The sequence below is a fragment of the Calidris pugnax genome, unplaced genomic scaffold (genome assembly GCF_001431845.1).
Source record: "Calidris pugnax isolate Ruff unplaced genomic scaffold, ASM143184v1 scaffold31, whole genome shotgun sequence".
NCBI classification, from domain to species: Eukaryota; Metazoa; Chordata; class Aves; order Charadriiformes; family Scolopacidae; genus Calidris; species Calidris pugnax.
Window position 1 is genome coordinate 5,232,114 of NW_015090786.1, and position 23,599 is coordinate 5,255,712.

Below are 23,599 nucleotides of genomic sequence, written 5' to 3' on the forward strand. Positions count from 1 at the left end.
AGGCTTTATTAATGCTTCAGGCCTGTTTACAAGTAGTAATGCAGTTTTAAGCACTTACAGTAAAAAGACTGTTGTTTGTTGAAAACAGAAGTATTATAAAATCCACTGTGTATGAAAATGCAGTAGAATAAGTGTTTTGCTACAATTTAGTGACTTCTGATAGAGGATTGTTCCAAATTCCCATGGTAAACTTTGCTATGGAAGTTGCAGGCTGCATGTATGTGTGTTTAGTTTTCATAGAACTACTGACTAGAAGAGAAGGGAAGATTCTGCTGGTTTTGTTCTGTGGGAAAGTGCCAGTTCTACGTGCCAGTATTGTTTTATTCAAAACTATTTTTGAGCATATAAAAATAACATACGTGATACGCAGTCTTATCTTTTTTTTCCCTTGCCAACCACCTTGAATTTTTGTCTTATATTAATTTTGAAAATTTGTCTGGGTTTAATGGAAATAAATGTTACTCATTTAAGAAGTGTGTGAGTTTTTTTTCTATAGATACTTGTAAGAACTAAGTAAGTGCGTAAATGTCACTTGATGGTCTTAGTCATGCATGTGTATTTGTGATTAAATTGCAGCATCATGGTACAGGCTTTCTATGTGTCAAGAACAGGATGTGACTGGATGTGGAGCTACTCCAAATCTACGAGAAAATAATTTTTGTCTCCATTGAGTTTTGAAGCTGGATTAAAAATTCATGAGTGAGCTGCCCTACAGGTGACACAAGTATGCAAAATATAAAACTAAGCTATGTTAAAAACATGTTCAACTTCACCTTCCAGTGCCACAGTGTTGATCACACCGATTAAACAATCTCTTTAAATCTATGAATAGGATTAGTTTCCATGATTCTGTTTCTAGAAACTGCTATATGGATGTTCTGTATGTGTGCAGTTGGTATTACTGGGAAAACTGCAGTGTATGTCCTACTGTCACTTGTGTGTTTAAACTAACTCGCTGCACAGTGAAGCTGTGTCTGTTTGAGTGATGTCCAGGAATTTTGGAGAAAGGGCCAGAAATTTAAATTTGGCTACAGTAATGTCTCCAAAAAAAAAAAGATGACGTGTTAGGAGAAATGGGGACATATGCTTGCATCAGTCTGTAAACACAGAACTATGGATAGCATGAGCATATTTGATGTGACTGAGAGGATACTTCTCTCTACCAGAAGGGAACTGATTTTTCAAAAACATCGTTTCCTGTTCTTGTTGAACGTACAGACAGACTGTATTGTGTTGGGAAATTGCTCCGGTGCATCAGATGTTTGCTCAACCCATTACAAGGAGGTCCCTGCTTCCATTTAGGCATCTCCCTCCCACTCTAGGCAAATATAAAACCTTAAGTTATCATTGATGTCTAAGAGAGCAGTATACATGAACATATACCAAAAATATTCCTCGTGCAGCTGTTCTTGGTGAAATCTAATCTGTATGAACTGTACCTCTGTGTTCTGAGGTTTTTTTCTCTGTTTCTTAATAATTTGGAACTAAAGAAGACTGCAGTCATGTTAAATTTATCTTACTACAGGAATAGATTTACTGTTGAATCCCCTCTTGGCTATATCTATAAATAAAACCAGCCAAAGGCTTTTCCAGGCTTGAGGCCAAGTGACAGCACAGAATGGCTGTGTCCCTGAGGTTACTGTCTCGTCCTGTCTTTGGGCATCACGATGATGGAGGTTGAAGAAACCATCAGCCAGTCTGAAGGCTACAGCAACTGACAAAGTTGCACAGAACTGCCCGAGCTTCTCTACTTTGGGAATTGCAATGGCTTTGGATACTACTTTGGTTGGTGGTGCTGCTGGTGTTGAAAGCATCCTCAGTTTGGGGAGGACCGTGCACTCTGACAGCCCTTAGATGCTGTGGTTTTGTCAGTCTGGTGTGGGAGAGGTGTGTGTCCTGCTGTTTCCCATTGTTGTGCCCTGCGTGCTCGGCAAGTACCACTGTCCTCAGTGACACAGCTGGATGCTGGGCTGGTATGTTCTGGTTAATGGTGTTCAATGTCAGTTGAAAAAACTACTGTTTGCAGCACCCCCACCCTTGCCAGGTTGTATTCCTGCCTGTTCTATACCTTGTTTGGTGTTACAAATCATCTCCCCTTAAATGCATGTCCCTGACCTCTTCTTTCCCTGTATGCTAAGTTTAGAAAGCAAATGAATTTCATCTGAACTTTGTTCCAGGCCTAGTTCCATTACGGGACATAGGTGACGACGGCTGAGGCATTTGTGACACTTCCCTTCATCTGGGCTTGGAGTGCTGATCCCTGCAAAAACCAACCCAGCAGGAAGGAGGGAAGGACCTTGCATGGCAGGCTTGGACTGGGACTCTCCCAGCCAAACAGCTGCTGCAGCTCATAAAGAGCACATAACAGCCTTGCCCTGCATCCAAGCAGCAGTTTTCATTCTGCACCTGCCTGTAGGGGACCTTTAGCTTAGATTTGGTTTTGCACTGGGTTTGTGTATACTAACAGCCCACCTCCTTCAGCTTCTAGGTTGCCTCCCCATAGGTAATGAGGGAGATCTTTCTGGAGTTTTATTCTCTAAGGTCTTATGCCACTTCTCATCACTAGGCTTCCTGCCCTCTGAGATGCCTCTTGCTAACGGAGGTCCCAGCAAACACTGAAGCTGCTTTGCCTTCACTGATTTGGCATACCCCAAAGTAGATCTTCATTAGTGGATTAGGATTCCAGCACATAAATATTCCCAGTGGCCAAGAGGATTGGTGGCTAGAACTTTTTAGTACAAGTATCAGCTTACGCAGCCTGTGGCCTGGCTGTGAGAGAAAAAGGTATGTGATGCTGTTCACTGAATACAGTCAAGAAACTTTCTTTTTCTTCTTTCCAGGAGGTATTTTGCACACAGATTCATCTTCTGTATTTTGCCAATAAAACCTTGTTAAGGCCTGGTCATCATGGACAGAGAGAAGAATCAGGCAGGGAAGGAAAAAATAACTGCTTGAGGCTAGCTCTAGTAATAAGGCCATTGAATGCATAATTATTATTGGGTGTGGCCTTTGTTCAAAAGAGATGGTGCCCGTGGTTGAACTACATTTAATATTTTTGAATCACCTCTGCTTAAGTTACATCCACATTTCCATTTCAATTCTTTAAGCCTAGGAAAGCACAACGATAATTTTATTTGTAGCTATTATATGTGATTTTATTAGGTTTTGTATTTTCATTCAAACTATACTAATTTCTTTAGTATCCATGGTGACAAAATACCCTAGCACAAACATGAGAAGACTTCGGTCTCACGGCAGTTTCCTTACCACGTCATCAGTTGCTGCTTTGAATTAAAGGTGTATTTACCTCCAAATGCCTGAATCAAATGGCATGATTAGCTGTATCATTTGTAATCTTTGAACGATCTCTGGAAGCTTTTAGGTGTTTTTTTTTCTCTTTGCAGGAAAATGAAGTAAAATGTTGTAACTGCCTGCTAAACCTATTTTCTATGTATACTACCTGTAAAATAGTAGGCATGCTTCAGAGATGTCTGCTTTCATCGCATCAAATAGTAACTACTGTTGTTGTAACAGGAATTCTATACTTATACCTTGTGGAAGAGAGTTACAAGAAGATACTCTGCCATCGTTATGAGATCAAAACAGGCAATGCTGGTCCTTTTGCCTTTTGACACCACATTTAGTTTTCTTTCCCAGGGAATACGTAGGTTTCTCTCATTGGTCAGGACATCTTGCTAATTTATTCATTCTCATCTCTATGTTGAATACTAAAATAAAAATAGACTTTGTGCTGTAATGCAAAAGGTGGTATTTCCTTGTTGGTTTATTTTTACTGCCTAAAAGGGACTTTGATCTCAAAAACTGAACATGATAAGCATGTTATATATTGTGGATTGCTCTCATAGGCTTACTCCAGTCTTTTGCCTTGTTCTCACTACAGCGTTTGTCAAGATAACAAATAACTTATGATATGGCAAATTAAATGATTCTTTACAAATATTGTATATGAGAAGTGACCGTCTGGTTTTTGCCTTCAGTAGAATATTTTTTTCTGGAGTGCTCATGGCGCTTTCTAGATCTCTGGTTTTTGCTTTGATCAGTTGGGTTACGTTCATCTGTCTTGATGCACAAAGTAAGTAGTATTATTTTTATAAATGCTTGTGAGTCTGTTCCTACTTCTATTGAAATTGAATATTCAAATTAATAAATTTGTATAAATCACAATCCTAGGAGTTTAAGATGTGTTGATCTGTTGACTGATCACAAGTTGAAAACCACTGCGCTTGTATGTACAGTGGGTTTTTATAAGTTCTCTTTGAGTGTTCTGAGCTTTGAGCTTTGGTTATGCAACCAACATTCAATATAATACCTAGGCTGAAGCTGAGTCTCAGGATGTATAGTTTTGAAGTTAGGATCATTTGAATTCCTTGCTGCTCTTAATCTGTTAAATTAGATTAGAGCAGTTACCATTTTTACATCTGGTATTCGTTGTAGTGGTAAGGACTACATTAAATGTTCTCTTTGTTGTATTGAAGAGAGGGCTTCCAGAAAGTGAAAACTCTGCCATCCATTAGCTGAATCTGGGAGTAGAAACAGTGTCTGTGTGCCTAAACTTGAGGTCTTAATATAATTTTGGTCCTTTCGCCTTCCTAGAGAATCTTGACAACAGTGAAAATCCTTTGTTTTCTGATAGTTCCAGAGGATCATCAGGAATGTCTGAGGGAAAATTTTTCTTTGGGGAAAAAAACCCAACAACAACAAGGGATTTTACTTAATTACTGATTTTTCCTTTATTCATCTGTGACATAACATTCCAACCACTTCGAAGCTTCCAGGTTTTTGGTATTTTTCAGTAATCCAGAGCCCCACTTTCCAAAGTAGGCTTTTGAATACTATGAGATGGAGGCAGCAAATTAGACCCCTAAGGAGGAGCTGCTGACTGCAGAAGTGTTCTTTAGGGTATTGTTTAGTTGCTTGTGTAGAAATCCATCCACTGCTTACTTACAAATGAGATCCTATAGAGTGGTGTAAATATGAAGGTATCTGCCTGGCCAGGCAAAAATAGCCCACCACTACTTTTACCATCACTAAATATGCGGTGAGGATGATGAGGAGACAAGTCTTAGCATTGGTGCAAACTTACATAAGACCACAAGAGTTGCACAGGCAGTATAAGAGCATAGACTGCACTGTGTCAGCTTTGCTGAGTAATTCTGGTCATGGAAGGAGGAAAAAAATCTGGTGGATTTCTCTCTGTATAGTTTGAAGATCTAGAAAAAAAAGTGTCGCTTTCTATCACACAGAGAAAATGTAGAGAAAGGGCACTGAGGTACAATAAATGACTTATGAAAGCCCTGTCACAGTAGGAAAGCATACTTCAAAAATGCCAATTGCTATAAAAGTTTAAGGAGAATAAATTTTAGGTAAATCCGTCAATGTGCCCTAATCTTCTGTATTCTTGCTAACATTTCAGTGGCAAACAGCTTTGTGTTTATACTTTTCTTGAGGGTACAAAAGCAGTTTCGATTCTGATTTCCACAAGTGTTTCAACTGTCATTAATGAGTCATTACTGTCAGGTGATAAAGCCCAAGTTTCAGTCTGGTCAGGGTACAAAGGAAAGACAATTCTGTAGCTAGATATTTCACATCCTTTTTTGATAGCTGCTTTTTTAAGTTATGAAGTCCTTCATTGTAGAATTTTTTGGGGCAAGGAGATATTGGATCCAAGAAACTAATGTTTGCCTACTCTGTGTCATGTATTGTTTTAAACCCTGAAAATTACATCAAGGCGCCACCGTGATAAATGACTTTCAGCTTAATTTGAGCTTGTCTATGCATCTGGTTTTATATAGCATAAGCTTTTTTACCTTGTACTATTTCTGGATAAAGTCCCTCCGTGTCCATTATACCTGACTTTTCCTTTTCTTTTTAGAAACCACAAGTATAAATTGTGACACAACCCCGAAAGTACTCGCGCTGTCAGGCTTTTTGGATGAATATACAGGTAAAACCATGATTCTGTCCTAGAATTGTCTGATTTTCTCCCTAATACACAAAATACTTTAATGCTTCATGTAGTCACTGCATTTTATAATGAGCCTATATTTTTAATTGATTTACAATAGCCTTCATGCCTGGGTGCAGCAGCTGCCTACATGGCATACTGCTTAGTAGAATAAATAAATACAAAACCCAGAATTCCCTGATCCAAGGATCTCGCTGTCTGAATAGACAGAGCAGGCAAAGGGAAAGGAAACAAGTACAGCAAAATTTATGTTTACAGTTCACCATGTCACATCAGCCCACAGAGCTGACCTCTTCCTTCCCTCCACCAGAAGGAACTGCCTCTGCCCCAGCCCTGCTCTATTTCACACCCGAGCCTCCGTGAAAGGCAATTTTTTGTTTTGTTGGGGCAGTAGGGAGAGCAGATGGGGTGCAGAGGAGCAAGGAGGTTTGCAATACGGGGAATTACAGGACCAATGCTGGCCACTTCATGTATTTGTGTTCTAGTTTTCTTTGTTACTGTATCACACTATATTATTCTGATGATTATTTAACTTGTGCAACCTGTCAGGGTTAACATTCATTTTTCCCCACATTTTCTACCCTTCCTTAGCTTAGGTGTCAAAGTAACTCTGCCTTGGAGACAAAATCCCACAGTGACTGCAAGAGAGCACAGTGCACAAAAGGAGTAGTCTACTTTTTTTATTATTATTATTGGTATCTGTCTCGCAACAAATGCAGTGCAGAGGATAACTCCATCCTCCTTTCCTCCCACTCCTAACTGGAGAGGTTACTGTTGTTCACTAAAGGGTAGGGCTGTTGCCTGTGACTCTGCTGTCTGTTAGAAGCAGCCCCCCAGCCAGGATTTGACTTGCATAAGGGATATACAGTGATCCCACAAGGCAAAACGTTAGGTAATGGCTAAAGTGTTCCCTTCAGGATATGTCATAACCCTTAGGATCTGATAGGAGTATGTGCCAGGCACGTGCTGACTGTCCACAAGCAATCTTCATTGCTTCTGACTTTCAGCAAGATAGAGAAAACAGGTATGATACAGAGCAGTATTTTTTTTCCAGCCGTTGTTGAGACATGTATTTCAAAGCTGTTAAGGGTGTAGCTGCTGTGTCTGTCCCTACATCTGCATCATATCAGTGTACCTGCTGACCAATCTGTAATGAATAAGCAAGAAGGACAACAAGCTTCAATTTTTCAAGCACTTCCTTTTTGTTAGGCTTTCTCTGCTGGATGGAATGCTATTTCCTAGGCAGCTACCTGGTACTTCTTGCCTGATTGTATCCAGCTCTGGATGGAGGATTATCCATATAACAGCAGGCAGAGATAGATTTTGCTTTTCTAGAATGTTTTCCAACAGTTTCAACTCTGCACCCAATAGAGTCATACCACACAACACAGGGCTGTGGGTACACAGCCCACTTGTTCTGTGCTTACTGCCATCTGACTGGACTTTCTCCTTACATGCAATTATGGTCCAGTACCTTTGGGCTGGTAGCTGACAGCATTCCAGACACTCCCTGGTGTTGGAGGAAGACAAGGTTCCCTTCCTTTAGGCACTTAGAGACCAAGCCCATGAGTCTGCATGTGGAGATTAGAGTTGGGGCTGTTTCAGAAAGGATTTAGTAGCCTAAATTAGTAATGATGGAGTACGAAAACAATGGAGTAGAGTAAGAAACGCAGCTAGCAAGTTTCCTAAAGATCATGGAAAATATTTGGGATGCTCAGGAAAACTTTGGAGGGGAGAGGGGATTATGGGTTCGCAATCCAACTAACATGTTCCATGAGGAGGTATATTGTTTCATAAACACAAATATCTTGATAATATGAGTAAGGTAACTTGTAATCTATTTTCTAAAATTGACATTAGCACCACACTGGATGGTTTAAAAGGATATATGTCAAAGACACTTTTAAACACAGATTTGGTGTTTAACCAAGCAAGTAATACACTCACTACTGAAATTATAGTGAGTCTAATATGAATCATTGAATTCACATGAATCATATGAATTACAAATAACAATTTTTAACAATAGTTCCTAAATGCATGGTTGTAGAAAATCACATACAAATTGATTCAAAGGTTGCATTGGTTTATGTTTCAGTGTTCTGTACCTACAGGAACATATTAAAGGAGGGGCCATACCCTTACCATTCTGTACCAAAATAAAAATTTAAACAACCTCAAACCTGAATCCAGATTCCCACTGGATTCTACCAACTTAATAGATTCAACTGAGAGATATGAAATACCCTTGTGTTTGGATAATACTGAATCTCGCCCCATGCAGCCTCGACTAGACTCTGCTGATCCTGATTACATTCCTTGACTTTGATTACACTTTGATTACATTTTCATACTAAACGTGAAAAAAGTTTTGGAGTATAAAGCTGTTTTCAGAAAATAGTGGAAATTTAGGTATAAATTATGCCAAGCTTTTAAATTCTGGACATATTGTTAAGGAGTGTGAATATATTGGAAAAAGTGGTTTTGTGAGGTTTTAAAAATGTATCAATGCACTTGTGCATAGTACTTAAGGGGACTTTAACAGATCTCATTGTTTAGCTGAAAATGCCAAAATAATATAAAATGTAATGAAAGGTAACCAGTAATCTAGTTGTTAATACATATGAAACCAACCTATGGATTGGAGTAGGGAAGTCATCGTGCCTCTGTCCTCGGCACTGGTGAGGCCTCACCTTGAGTACTGTGTTCAGTTTTGGGCCCCTCACTACAGGAAGGACATTGAGCTGCTGGAGTGTGTCCAGAGGAGAGCCACCAAGCTGGTGAGGGGTCTAGAGAACAAGGCATACGAGGAGAGGCTGAGGGAACTGGGCATGTTTAGTTTGGAGAAGAGGAGGCTGAGGGGAGACCTCATTGCCCTCTACAACTACCTGAAAGGAGGGTGTAGAGAGGTGTTGGCCTCTTCTCCCAAGGGAGTAATGACAGGACCAGAGGAAATGGTCTGAAGTTGTGGCAGGGGAGGTTTAGATTAGATATTAAGAAGAATTACTTTACTGGGAGGGTGGTCAGGCACTGGAACAGCCTGCCCAGGGAGGTGGTGGAGTCACCATCCCTGGAGGTATTTAAGAAACATGTAGATGTGGCTCTTCAGGGCATGCTCTAGTGCCCAAGATTATTGGTTTGTGGGTGGGTGTGATGTGGTGGGGTGTTGTGGTTTTTGTTTTGTTGGTGGTGTGTTTTTGGTTTTGGGTTTGTTTTTTTGTTTGTTTTTTTTTAAGGTTGGACTTGATGATCTCAGAGGTCCCTTCCAACCATGGTGATTCTGTGATTTCTTTTCCATAAAGTAATCTAATTCATTACACTTTCTCTTACAGGTGATATAGAATGGATCACAGATATCCCACCCAATGTGAATCTGAAATTAAAACAATATGTGTTCCCCGAACACTTACCATATGTGGAGCTAGTATATAACTCTGGTTCTAAAAATGCAACAGTGAGGACTCGTAAGAAACTGGATGTTGAGGCTATTGAGGTATTCTTTTCACTGTATTTAAAACCTAGATATAAAGCTTTTCTTGACAGGTGAAGAAAAAGTACCACTAAGACATGAATTTTAATTGTTCGTTCCCTCATGAATACAGGTTGATATTCCAAAAAAGTGACTCATCAGAAAGAGCAGCATAGACTTCAGCATTTGCCTCTCAGTAATCTCTGTTAAATGTCTTCAGTTTCCTGTCACTGTAAACTTATCTGGCATCTGACAGTCAGACAGGTTCTTTCCTAATCACGCATTGTCACTTGTGATGAAAGTTGTAAATACACAGTTATGATAGGTGTCATTTTTCTTAAAACTCATCTCTCAGAATCATGAATTATTTCATCAAAGTGAGATTGATAAAATATAATTTGGTAGAAGGCAATCCTTCATCATATTAATGTTTATACAAGTGTTCAACTTCACGCACGAATAGATCCATTGACCTCTGTTGGCTGATGCACAAAAGAGAACAGGTCCTTCTTCCTAGGCCAATCTTGCTCTGTAGGACAACCAGGAATCAATAAAGCAATATTAATGTTTTTTCTGGCTGAAATTGCCTCTGAATATGAAAATGCTGTAGTTCTGCAGAGCAAGTGGGGGGTTATTTTTCATACAAGTACTATTTCATAGTAATACTGTACTTGAAAGAATTGAACCATACGTATTTCAAAAAACACTGTTACAATCGAGACTTCTAATCGATGAAAATGCATTTACAACTTTTACATTTTTATTTCTCATTTGGATATTTTCCAAATGGCTTAAAACACTTTTTAGGCTTCTTACACATATTCTCCCATTCTCTATTAATTTTTATTTTGGGAAGAACTTGACTGTACATGGATGGTGTGATCTAGGTTGGTGGATACCAGCAGTAGGTGAATGGCAGCCAAATAAACTTTACAGTTAATATTCTGTAATCACTTTGCTATATATTATAAGCAGTGTGTTTTGGTACAACATATTGAAATGATAAAAATAGCTGATATATGCTCCTGTAACTGAATCAGATGAACAGTCACTGTCAACTTGGTATGACATACCCAAGGATTCAAGTTCTAGAAGTTGTTTTGTATAATTTTGATATAAATGTTCTTTGACAATTATATTAAGAGTTCATAGATAATATTATTTATTTGCTTGTTGGTTAATTTTCAGACTGACCATCTTTTTTATGCTGTTGTTTGCCAAAGGATTGGAACGGTAAGTAAGAGCCATGTTTTATCAACTGCATTTTTTTGTCTAAGTTTAATACAAATTACAATTTTCTGAAATAGCATTTCATTTAAAGATATGACGCAGGGAGTTAAGAGCACCTTCTAGAAGATGTATTTGTTTTCATGTTTACATTACAATTGGAATGATTTTTTTTATTCACAGAAAATCTAAGGTAAATTTAAAAAAATTAATTTTAAAATATTTTCAAAAACTTTCTACTCCATTATTAGAAATGGTAGTCTAACTCTCTTGTTAAAGTTTTTAGTACTGAAGGAGTGTCTCTTTGAAGATCTCATTTTGCATGATGAAATTAAATGTTAGCAGTATGCTGCTACCTCACTGCTGTCATTTCTAACATGTCTTTTGCTTCCTTTACAAAGATTAATGAGGTAGAGAATGCACGAGACTTAGCCATAGAAGACATAAATGACAATGTTCCAGAATTTCAACAAACACACTATAATGCTTCAATATCAGAGGTGGGCTATGGCAAATGTTTTTCTTGTGATATTTTTAAATTACTTTTTGGGGTCAAAGCCTATGAGGTTCTAATGTGAACACACTGATATTAGATCATTATGTGCACTCTTATGGGACTTTTCTACACCTTCCCATGGGTGTGGAAGTGTGGAAGAATGGCTGGGCTGCTTGTATAGGTGGAGGCATGGGGTGAAGAAGGAAACATCCAGCTACCCAGCCTAAAATAGAAATTGGAAGTAATTTGTATATGCTAAGGAGTTGGCACAGCTTTCCTGACAGAAGTTAGGAAGGACCTTGTGACTGAGCATTTGATGATCTTTATTTTCTCTAGGTATCTGCAATAAATTTCACAGTTATAAAAGTGGAAGCTGTGGATAGAGATTTTTCACCTACTTGGAACTTCCTTACTTACAGTCTTTCAGTAAGTGCTCTTTGTTTCTCAGAGACTGAACTCCAGTCTACATTTCATATTGGTACCAGCCTGGTATCTGACCTGAATATGCTATTTCACACTGCACAGTTAAGATAACAATTTGCAAAAAGCTAGCATCAGATAGACCATTTAAAATTAGAACTTACACCAGAGGATCAGACTAGTATGCAGAGTCTGAATCTTGTTTCTTGACATTTGTGAAATGTTTTGTGGCACTTTTCAGCTACTCCTAAGGAACATTGAGGTCCTTTTTAGAAGCAGGAGTGAAACAGTTTCCCTTCTTTTTAAAGTTTGTATTTGACTTGCTATTGATCTCCAGTCCTGCTGAGCTGTATTAAGTAAGCCACCTGAAGTAAGATTATTTCAACTAGCTTTAGATATATGCAGTGGATATTTTCACATCTGAGCTTGCTGTCTCTGCTCCTTTTATAGCTGGTGAAGGGAAGCTGATGCCATTCATCTGACCTGCTTTAGTTATTGACCAAAAGATTAGATAAATCAGACAGAAAATCTAATGGCACTGATGCAAGAGGCAATAAAATGTGTTGAAGAGGGTCAGCATTTTCATTTCCTTTGGTGGTGTTCGAGAGATTCCTGGTTCTTTATGAACAATGGTCCAATAATAAAGGTGGCAAAAGAAAAGAAAAGAAAATGTATTTAATTGTTAATCGTGTAAAATATATATGATTTATTCCTTTAACAGGGTCCAAACTCTGATTACTTTTATATAAGGGAAGGAGATGGAAACATCATGGTTAATAAAACATTGGATTACAACAAGATCAACCTTTTCAATTTAACAGTTGAAGCAAAGGTATGATATAAATTAAAAGAAGAATGAGTACCACTATAGTTCCACAACGATAATTCCTTTGTTGTAACATCCCAGTTTCTACAAATTTAAAACTTAGGGAGTTCCCAAGCCAGAAGTTGTGTCTGCATCTTGGCTCATACTACAGACAAAGTAGCACATTTTAATGTTTGAGCCATTGTTTAACTCCCCCCTTAAATACCAGCCCAAGTTTCTTTCTGCATGTATTTCTTTAAGTATATATATTGTACACATTTGTTCTCTGCTATCATAATATATATCTGCCTATTCATTCCAGCAAATCTGTCCTATTTTTTGCTGCAGCTTACTGCCTGCAGTCTTTTTGTGTCTTTTTTGAGATTTGATCATATATTTGCCTTCAATTCCTTTTAGAACTAAAAAGTAATTTTGGCCTACTTATTGTCTTATCTAGAAAATAGTACACACATTCTGTGTGCTACTATGTAACACCTGCCTGATATAAAATTAATAATAAATAAGAGCAATTACCTTTTGATAGTATTATTCCTAGAACTGGATTTCTAGAACTGGGAAAATCTGGCAGGGTGAGAGTTCTCAGGTTAAAAATGCTTAGACACTACAAAAATGTATAATAATATTTATATTCTGCTGCATTTTCCACTGAGAAATGTCTCTTTCATTATAATATTTCTTATTTTCTTCCTTCTCTGGGGGTGTAGGAAAAATTTGGAAATAACAGGGATACTGCATCATTACTAATTAATGTACAAGATTATGATACGATGAACCCCTATTTCAGTCAATCAGTGTACAATGGAAACATCAGTGAAAACCAGGTAAAAGCTCTTCACTGAATACTGCAAGTGTAAATAGGTTCTTCCTGTCCACAGTGCTTTGCTTTCAAGGATTCTTCATCACTGAGCAGCTTAAGATGGAGAGCTGCTTCGTTTTGTTCTAACTGGTGAATTGTAAGGTCAGCACTGTAGACCTCCAAGTACCAGGTACACAGGCTATGTATTACACAAAGAATAAAACTTTCTGCTATGGAAACATATTCTTTTGTGTTCGGAGGAACAAAAGGAAAAAAATCCCAAAATTAAACAAGTGTTGTAATAGGGTTTTTACTGAAAACTTGGAAGGGCAGTTGACTGACCATCAGTCCTGGACTTAGCTGCCTGGTTTCAGTTTTAAGTAGTGTAATTCCTTCATACTTCATTACAATCAGATAAGCAAAATAAGAATCTGAAGAGTAAACTGTGGCTGATATTATATTGTATTTTTTTTCTATATAGGGTGGAAGTTTCTGAGTGGAATGTATTTGTTTAACTCAGGCTTCTGTATGTATTGACAAAAATACTATAGTACAGTATTACCAGAGTAATCCACTAAAATTAAAAGACTTAATCATCTTCTTTATTATCCTTATTTCTTTACCATTATCTTCATGGTAGCATATTTTAAACCATATATGCTTTTGTTGTTATACCTTTGGTATCCCTTTTGTTAGAAGTTCATCTTTGCCTGAAAGCAGTAATTTCAGATCTTCTAAAATGTGTCTATCTTTTAAATAAATTACTTTTCTTACTGGAGCTGCAGTGTAGACTTGCGTATTATTTTTCAGGAGAAAAAAAATGTTCTTAACATGAATTCCATCAGTGACTACAGCTTCATAGTCTGGTTTTTCTCAAACACAGCGTAACCATCAAATATTTTGGTCATCATTTTCCTCTGTAAAGTGTGTATGTCAGAAAGAAAATGTTTTCTGGGTTTCAGTGATTAAATACGTGGTTTTTTTAATCAAAATTGTGACTTAATGAACAAATTATGTATATTTTTTTCAAGTTAATCAAGTTCATGTATGTTTTCTAGTTGGGTCCTCTGACTATTCTCCCAGAGAAGATATTAGCTAAAGATGGAGATACAGGTATAAATGAAAAAGTACTTTACAGCATCAAACTAGGTAAGAGCCTTTATTTTCTCCTAGACATTCACGCAGTAATGAAGAGAACTAAGAGAATAATAATGAAGTGTAGTGTGCAGTCAGATGCCTTAACTGCATACATCTTCACTACAGTGCTGCTCTGTCAGCTAAATTGGCTTAATTTTAGACATTATAGCAGGCTCCAGCTATTTTTAAAATGTTTAGACCTTCTTAACCTTGTTCCAATAAACACTTAGTGATTCAGAGTGTAACTCAGTTTAGAGGTTTCTATTTGATCAAAGGCTTTCCTTTCAGGAAATCCAGAGAGATCAGTTCCATCCGGAGCTTTTCCTCCTCCTGAGATAATTGCTAAAAGCTCATGAAATGCTTAATTTGAGACCCTTGAAGCGCAAGTGAATTTTCTAAGAATTGTTTTGAGGAAAGAGTGTTTGGAAAAAAAAAAAAAAAGGCATTTTATTTGGAATGTTTGTTCATTTTTGCTATGGCTGAGAAGAGAGCACTCATACAAAGGACAGATGAGACCCACTGTTCTGCTTCATTCTCATTAAGCCATTGCAATTTGTTTCTTTCCAGTGAAACCCCCGGCCTACAACAACACCCTTTCAATCGATGCAGACACTGGAGTGTTGGAAGTAAAGACTGCAGTTGACAGAGAAGAATGTCCCTATCTTGTTGTGGGCATTCAGGTAGTAATTGTTTTAGAGTTCAGTGTGTTAATACTCAGTCTCAAGTTCATAAAATAATAGGTGAATCCATGTTGCTGTTAATAGTAGATATCATAGTAATGTTAAAGTGCAGTTGGTATCAAAGCTACATCCTGCCATTTAAAATGCAAAATAAAGGAAAACTTCATTAATTGAATATATGCAGTCATGTCACATCCTTGTGTTAAGCTGGAAGAGTACACTGTTATCAGGGTATGGAATTTACAGCTACAAACTCTGTTTTCTAGGCAACTCAGCAAGACAATACTTTCAAAACAGCTGATGCAGTAGTTCTGGTTACTATTGAAGATGAGAATGACAATGATCCAGTATTGTCACCATCAGCTTACAATATCTCAATTCCCGAAAATTTCCCAAATGGGACAGAAATTCTTCAAGTAACAGCTACTGACAAAGATGAGGTAAAATGACAATGTCCTTATGGTTGCTACAAATACTGCATCTCTGAAATAAAATGCATTTGCATTATACAGGTGCTAGAGATATTTTTTCTGACCATCTAAATATGCTTAAGCAAAACAAACTTAATTTCACTTCTTCAAGGGGTAGAGTGCTTCAGCCAAGAATAAATTTTGGCTGTCTATGAAACTCCTCTGGTTTGGTTAAGATCCCAAATATGAAAGTGCAGAAGTGCAAAATGGACACAAAGCTGCAATTCACCCTCAATCTGCATGATCTATTTCTTCCATGTTGTTTGCTTCTCTCTCTTTTTTTTTTTTTTTTTAAACTGTAACCTCTATTAAATGAGAAAATTAAATGGTCTCCACCAGGAAAATAAGAAGGAAACATCCAAAGGGACTAGCTCAGTGACTGTCCTTTTTAATAACAAATATCATTACTGTTTGCAGGGAGGCTTCCAGGGAATGTTGAGTCTCAGTCCAGCTGACAGTCCCTTCCAGCTCAGTCAAGCTGGGATCCTAACTGTGGGGAACTCCATGCTGTTGGACAGGGAGAGAACACCATCTTTTCACCTACAGGTATTAAAAATAAGCCTACTCCTTTCCAAAGCAACCCAAGGCAACCAGGTGATACCTGATCTCTCCTGGCAAGAAGCTGACGCTAATATGGATCAACAGCTTATCTGAAGAATCAAATCCAGACTTTCATGTTAGATCTCTCTGGAGGGAAATACCACTAGTCATGCATTTTACTCAGCTTGTAATGGTCATTCATTCTCCTTACTACTTATAGAGCACGCATTTGAGCAAGACAATAATTTTTCTGCATCATTTTTAAAGGTCACTGCTCGAGATCATTTACCACCTAACCGTGAGGTAAACTCTACAATCAACATATTGTTGTTGGATGAAAATGACAACAGCCCAACCTTTAGAGACACGCCATATAGACAAGATATTTTCACCAACATGACTAAAGGAATGTCCATTCTTCAGGTACTAGAAATACTAAGTAAAAATGACATTTTTCTGAGTTGAACGTATACATGAATCCTTGCTTCAACTTGTGTAACAGTCCTATTGAATAGGTGATCTTTTTTGAACTCCTCTGAGTTCAGAAACAATCCACCTTTCATTTAAAAGCTTACACCTGTTGATATTCCATAATCACAGTGTCCTGGATGCTCTAATACTATATCAGGCCAGGGAACAAATGATAAAGTATTTTTATTCTTGATCTTAGGTACTGTGCACCATCCTGAATTCCACAAACATAAGACAGAAATAAGATTCTTGGATTTAGTTGTTGTAAGGTGTTTAATGAAAACTGAATGTTGTTAGAGTCCAGAAATTGAAATAATTGTAAAAATTTTGGAAAGGCTGCTGAATGCTGAAGCATTGTGAATGATTTTCAGATACAATATACTTTCTGTAAGACAGTAAACCACTTGACCAAATAAAACAGGAAACCAAGATAAAAATAGCTTCAGGAGCTGAGATGTATAGGGAGTCACTATCAGAATTCATACCCAGGTGTACTGATTTAATGGATCCTGATGTAACATCTTGAACAATCTACCTCCAGTGACTTTGGAATTACTATAAAATGGGCTTTCTGAGGTATGAACTTCATATCATTCACATGAGTTACACAGGGGCAGGATTTCACTCTCACTGCTGCAATGATATTTTTTGTGCATCAAAGAGCACATGTTCTTACTGAAGTTTAATCTAGGAATCATAGAGGAAGTAGACAGTCAGTTAATTGAAGGTATAACCAAATTTTACTGTGCCTATATTTAGTGATTTTTATATATAAAATTATTTAGACCTATTATTTGCCATAAATGAAAACTCACACAATTAATTCCTAATTGTCTGCTACCTGATTTATTTTTTCTCTGCAAAGTACACTAGAATAAGCAATGCTGTGTTACTTGCCAACAACAAAATAAACTAGATTTTTAAAAGTTGTGGGTTTTTTTCTCCAGGTTGCTGCTGCTGATCCGGATGATGGTATAAATGGAGAGATAAGCTTTATCTTAGCTGGTGGCAATGAAGAGGAATACTTTGGATTGAATACATCCACGGGACAAATCAGTTTAGAAAGAGTAATCCCATTAGGAGTCAACCAGCGTAAGAACTTTGTCTTGTGGATAACAGCTATTGATGGTAAGACAAGATTTTGAACAGGCCAACACAGCTATACCCAGTGATGGGTTTTGGTTTGGTTTTGTTTTTTACTTGAAGGAACGCTGTCAAAATATGCTCCCAGACTTTGTTTGAAAAATATCATATATTTTTATCTGCTCTTGTCTGTTGAAGTTAAGAAGAAAACTGTTTTATTCATCCAAATCAATTGCATCTCTGGCAAAACTCTGCTTCCTGCTGATGCTGTTATATCAAATTTAAATTTTCTTTATGGCTATGGGAAGAATGTGAAAAATAACATACATCTCACACCTTCCTTTAATTATTGACTGGTGTTGCAGAGCATAGAACACAGAGTTTCAGGCACAAGCTAAGAATTTATAATTCAGTCAACAGGGAGTAAAATGAAAATAAAATGTGATGAGTAACTTGGCCTTTGTTTGCACATCCATGTGGGTATTGAAAAACTAAAATGGAGATGCCAAAGCCATTTTTAGGATGACCAGCAAAAACGTGGTTTCCTTTTCAGGATTTGCTGAGGGTTTCTTTGTTTTGAAAGAATAACAGAGAACTGGGCGAACATTTATGATCTGAATAAGAATGCAGATAAATGTTACCTAGGAATGGAATCCCACTCCTGGTAGCATGAGTGTTTTTCAGCCTCCTGACCTCTGTCTTCAAATTATGGTTGCATGGATAAAATGGGTACTGGGAGGAATACAGTTATAAAAGAGATTCGTCAGTCCATCTTTTATCTGTCTGTGGTAATATTGTAGTATGTATTCAAGTTCATGTATTGTAAATGTAATACCCAATGCATGAACCTGATCTTTGTTAGGACCCTCTCAGCAATACTGTAATAGTAGCAGTAAGGATTTAAAGGGAAAAAAAAAAAACAGTACCAGTGGAAAAGTATATTTTTTTGGCACAGAAGGTAACTTATGCATCTACTGGGAGATTGTTTTCTTTTGCTCGCAGGTGGGACGATTCCAAGAAGTTCATCAGTGCCAGTACAAATCTTTGCAGTTGGAGATTCCAGACCTCGGTTTATTCAGAAAACATATAACGTGTCTGTGGAAGAAGAGCTACCCAGTCCTGTTGAAGTAGCAAGAGTAAGAACAACTTTATTCTGCCACTTGTATAGGACATGACAGCTATAAGAAAATCCTGTAATATATGTGCTCTAAATGTCTATATCCCCCTGCGTTATGGATAACTAGATGTTGTGTTTTCTTTTCTGCATATCAAGCTTCACATATGTTACATACTAACCACATCCCTCAGACGAAGCCTATCACCCACAAAACCTATTCTTTCAATTGCAAACCTTTGAACAGCATCTGCTCCCATTTAACATCAAAAAAACCCCAAAAAACACACACCCCTCCTCAAAAAACACTACCAAACACCAAAACCAAACAAAATAAACCCCAGAACTGCTTGACAAAGTAAACTTTCGCACTTAGCCCTTTGTTGACTTTGGATATTTTCCAAAGTCTGTAGTGGCCCAAAGACCAGGATGGGCAATATTCACTCATTTGTTGGTGATAGATCTAAAACACTGTGACATGATATAGGTAGGGAAGGGAGTCTTCTCATCAGAGAACTGTCATAAAGGCATTTTCAAAGAAGGCTCTAGAACTTGCTCCTCATTTTGATCAAAACATGCTCAGACAAGCAGACCACCAGAATGCACTGTGGTGGCTCCTTCTTAGATACAGTTCTGAAGAGAGATGGGAGGTCTCATACCAAAACAGAGAGAAGATAATGTGTTTCAGTGTTTGATTTATTGGCTGCATAGGTTAATTAATTTTTCCACTTTTTTTGTGTACAAATAAAGATAGAATCAAGTGTTAAAGTGAGGTCTGTTATTTATATTATTAATGTATTTACATTTCTGTATTAGTCATGTTCCAGTTAAAGGCAGTCCTCTCCAGTTGTATTTTTTATGTATATTGTGGCTTGGATTCTTACTTCTTTTAATGAATAAAATTAGTAAAATAAGTGCAAACATAGTTAAACCCATGATTTTTATTTTCTTGTTAATCAGTGGTTTATTAGTTTCAATTTAACTTATTAACTTATTGGTAATATGCTGTATCTTACACAGGTAGAGTATGAGTCTTTAAATCCTCATATACCAATTACATTTCAAGTATTGACGGAATCTGCTACATTTGACATCGATGTCAATGGAATCATCTCGACAAAAACCAAACTGGACTACGAATCCCAGAATAATTATATACTAAATATTTCCTTGTCAGATGGAAATGGTACTGACTACGCTACAGTGTTTATCAAAGTTACAGATGTCAACGATAACAGTCCTGTGTTCAATGTAACCAGCGCTCATATTACCATTCTGGAGAACACACCAGTTGGAACTAGTATTACCAGTGTGTCAGCTACGGATATGGATGAGGGCTTTAACGGATTAGTGGTCTATACCCTGAAAGGTGGAGAAGGAAAAATGGATATTGATGCCTCAGGATTAATTTTGCTCGAAAAAGAACTGGACAGAGAAAAACAAGGCTTCTATAACTTAACTGTGATTGCCAGTGACCAAGGCCAGCCCGTGCAGTCTACAGCTCTCAATTTGACAGTCATCATTGCTGATGTAAATGACAATTCTCCAGTCTTCTCATCAAATAGATATGAAGTGAGTGTTACTGAAGATGAAGTGGTTGGAAGGGCACTACTGACAGTATCTGCTACTGATTTGGATGCTGAGGCCAATGCCCTTGTGAAGTACAGAATTGTTGGCCAGCACCCTCCAACCTCCTCGCCGATGTTTCTTGTCAATATGACCACAGGCCAGCTCAGCCTGAGCCAGCAGCTGGATTTTGAAGCCATAAAGCAATTTGAATTAGAAGTGGAGGCATCAGATGGAGGGCAGCCAAGCCGCAGCACTACGACAGTTGTTACTGTGCACGTACTAGATGTCAATGATAACCCACCAGAATTTAATCAGGCAGTTTATGATATATTTCTGTTTGAAAACCTACAAAAGGGTAGTCCTATCTACACATTCAGTGTTACTGACGCGGATGAGGTAGGTACCAAATTACTCTCATCTTGATAAATCGAAATGGTATGTTTTTCTCTACTAACCTGCAAAAAAGCAGAGTAGTAAATGGGCAAAGGGAGGTTTCTTCAATGGTTGGTAATGAGTTGGGTGGCGTTTTGGTGTCACTAAAAGTTTGTTGGCGTTTTATGTCACTAATAGTTCATCTTGGTTTCTGTGGAGCCAGCAATAGAACTTCCTTAGCCAAGGAAGTTAGGACCTTATACAAAATACTTTACTGGCTATCTCAGAGAAGCTAAGAAGAACTTTTCTCCCAATAGATACATAACCCAGGACAGAATTTTTTTGTTTCTGTCCATAGGCATATGACAGAAATGCAGGTATGTCACACCAGTTAGTGAACAGATTTTTTGGGATTTTGTTCTGTGTTATGGTTTATTATGTCAAAATAACCAACTTTGTTTTAATATTGCTTTGTAACTGGCTTCTATCTCAGAATATTTGTTATTGCATTTCTGCAATGCAGTCAACCTGCCCTGAGTATCAGCTTAATCAGGGAGAAAGGCAATTGTATAGCTGATATGTTTTGTTATTCTTTAACAGGAAATGACATAATTTCACTCTGCTTTATAAAAAGTTGTTTCTTTGATCCTTTGTTTTATAATGAAATTTCATATCTAGCCACGGCACTGGGGAGCTGTTTTGGAGGAGGAGATTTCTGATTTGCTATAATATTCTTGCTCATGTTAGTTTTAAAGAAGCTTAAATGCTTCTCCCAGTTCAAACTCCACTGAAATCTGTGTTGCTGCATCATGGGGATTGGTCTTAGAGAGCTTTAGCGAGGGAATGTGTAGGACCCAAATAGAGAAGCCCACAGGGCCTTCCACTTGCCCCAGTTTCTGTTTGCCAAAGAAGTTCATTATTCCCATAGTTCAGGGTGCAATATTTCATTTATTAAACCTTGCAAAGCACTGATACTTCTGCAATGAGAAGTCTTATAGAAATGTCAGGTATTAATTTTAATAAGATTACGTTTTAAACTTAAGTATTCATCATTTTAACTTTAAATTAACTATGTTTTCTTTTTAGGCTGGCTTTTCTCAAGGACACTTTATTCATAACAGTACTTTGTTTGCTGTGGATATCCCCGGAATACTTTCATTAAGGAATGATACAGAACTGGACAGGGAGACTACATCTGGATTTACTTTAAAAGTAAATTTGGGGACAGACTCTGCAGCTTTGGCTCATTTCTGCTTCATTCCCTCAAACCCTTTTTTATATCTTCATCAGAGGGTTAAAATGGCAATACCATCAACTAAAATTCCATTGTTGTTTCTTACTTTGGCAGGTATGGGCAATTGATGCTGAAACGAATGGGCTTAATTCAAGTGCCTTGTTCCACATCACTGTTCTGGATGTCAATGATAATAACCCAGAGTTTCAGATGCAGCCATATCGATTTGCGATTCTGGAAGGAGATTACACGTTGGGTACTCCTGCTAGAGTTGGACACGTGACTGCTACTGACTTGGATGAGGGAGAGAATGCACAAATTACTTATTACTTATCAGCTGAGGATGGGGATAATCCATACAGCATCCAACAGGTACGGGTTTTGGGTAAAAATAATATTTAGATACTGCTTTTCATTAAGTTACCAGATGTAGTAAGATACATCAGGTAAAAAGAGTAGGCAGTAAGCATTCTAGTACACGTGAAATCAAAACCAGCATGTGCTCTGTAGTTTGGAAGTTTATGTCAATGTCCAAAAACTAATATACTGGTCAGAAGTTGCTTGGATTCTGAGCTATATTTGTCCAAAGGAGAACAGAGGATTTCAATCCCTCATCTCTTCTGAGAACTCAGTGTACAAGAGTTATCAAAATGATCCGTGTGTGAACTCTGTTACCTTCTCTAGGATGGAACCATTTTGGCTGATAGCTATTTAGACCGAGAAACTAAAGAGAAGTATGAGCTGCTGTTGGTGGCATCTGATAACGGAGTACCTCAAAGGCAGGTAATAGAGAAGAACACATTATTCTTCATTTGTAACTTCCTTTTATTCATAAATTTAAGTGTCTGTGCATTTTCTGAATGATGATTTTCTCCTGTCACATGCCAGAATTTCACATATGTCAGCATTCAAGTATTAGATGTGAATGACAACCCTCCGCAATTTACAAGAGCACAATACTCGGCAAATGTTCTTGTAGCAACAGCAAAAGAAGGAGTGTCTGTACTCACAGTGTCTGCTATTGACCTCGATGTTGGGAACAATTCTCTTATTTCGTACAGGTAAATGTCTGTAAATTTATTAAGTATCTTTTGTTAAAGAACCTTTTGGGTTTGCATGGCAAGGTTTTGGTAGTGAGGGGGATACCAGAGTGGCTTCCGTGAGAAGCTACTAGAAGCTTCCCCCATGCCCAATAAAGCCAATGCCAGCCGGCTCCAAGAAGGACCCACTGCTGGCCAAGGTCAAGCCCATCACCCAACCATGGTAGCGCCTCTGTGAGAAGGAGGGTAAAAAACCCTGCACAATTGCAGCCAGAAAGAGGAGTCCTGTCAGGACCTGTGGCCCCATGAAAAGAGGAGCCCACGCTAGAGCAGGATTGCTGGCAGGACTTGTGACCCTGTGGGGGACCAACCCTGGAGCAGTCTGTTCCTGAAGGACTGCACCCCATGGAAGAGACCCACGTTGGGGCAGTTTGTGAAGAATGGCAGTCCGTGGGAAGGACTCATGTTGGGGAAGTTTGTGAAGGACTGTCTCCCATGGGAGGGACCCCACGATGGAGCAGGGGAGAAGCATTGAGGAGTCCTCCCCCAAGAAGGAAGGAGCAGCAGAGACAATGTGTGATGAACTGACCACAACCCCCATTCCCTGGCCCCCTGCGCCACTCAGGGGGAGGAGGCAGAGAAATTGGGAGTGAAGCTGAACCTGGGAAG

At 38.1% G+C, this 23,599-nt stretch overlaps 1 protein-coding gene across 1 annotated transcript in view; it reads left to right on the top strand.

The window, feature by feature from the left end:
• The first annotated feature begins 4,023 nt into the window (after nt 1–4,023).
• The window catches only part of LOC106902656 (cadherin-23-like), a 47,158-nt gene continuing 27,582 nt past the window's right edge, over nt 4,024–23,599 (top strand). Inside the window, exons 1-20 of the mRNA XM_014966320.1 lie at nt 4,024–4,093; nt 5,894–5,965; nt 9,319–9,479; nt 10,644–10,688; nt 11,084–11,182; nt 11,515–11,604; nt 12,320–12,430; nt 13,129–13,245; nt 14,279–14,369; nt 14,925–15,037; nt 15,304–15,477; nt 15,925–16,053; nt 16,315–16,470; nt 17,466–17,646; nt 18,604–18,737; nt 19,736–20,680; nt 21,743–21,868; nt 22,005–22,262; nt 22,575–22,673; nt 22,779–22,951. Of these exons, the coding sequence (XP_014821806.1) occupies nt 4,024–4,093; nt 5,894–5,965; nt 9,319–9,479; nt 10,644–10,688; nt 11,084–11,182; nt 11,515–11,604; nt 12,320–12,430; nt 13,129–13,245; nt 14,279–14,369; nt 14,925–15,037; nt 15,304–15,477; nt 15,925–16,053; nt 16,315–16,470; nt 17,466–17,646; nt 18,604–18,737; nt 19,736–20,680; nt 21,743–21,868; nt 22,005–22,262; nt 22,575–22,673; nt 22,779–22,951 (3,344 nt within the window). The remainder of the gene's footprint in view (nt 4,094–5,893; nt 5,966–9,318; nt 9,480–10,643; nt 10,689–11,083; nt 11,183–11,514; nt 11,605–12,319; nt 12,431–13,128; nt 13,246–14,278; nt 14,370–14,924; nt 15,038–15,303; nt 15,478–15,924; nt 16,054–16,314; nt 16,471–17,465; nt 17,647–18,603; nt 18,738–19,735; nt 20,681–21,742; nt 21,869–22,004; nt 22,263–22,574; nt 22,674–22,778; nt 22,952–23,599) is intronic.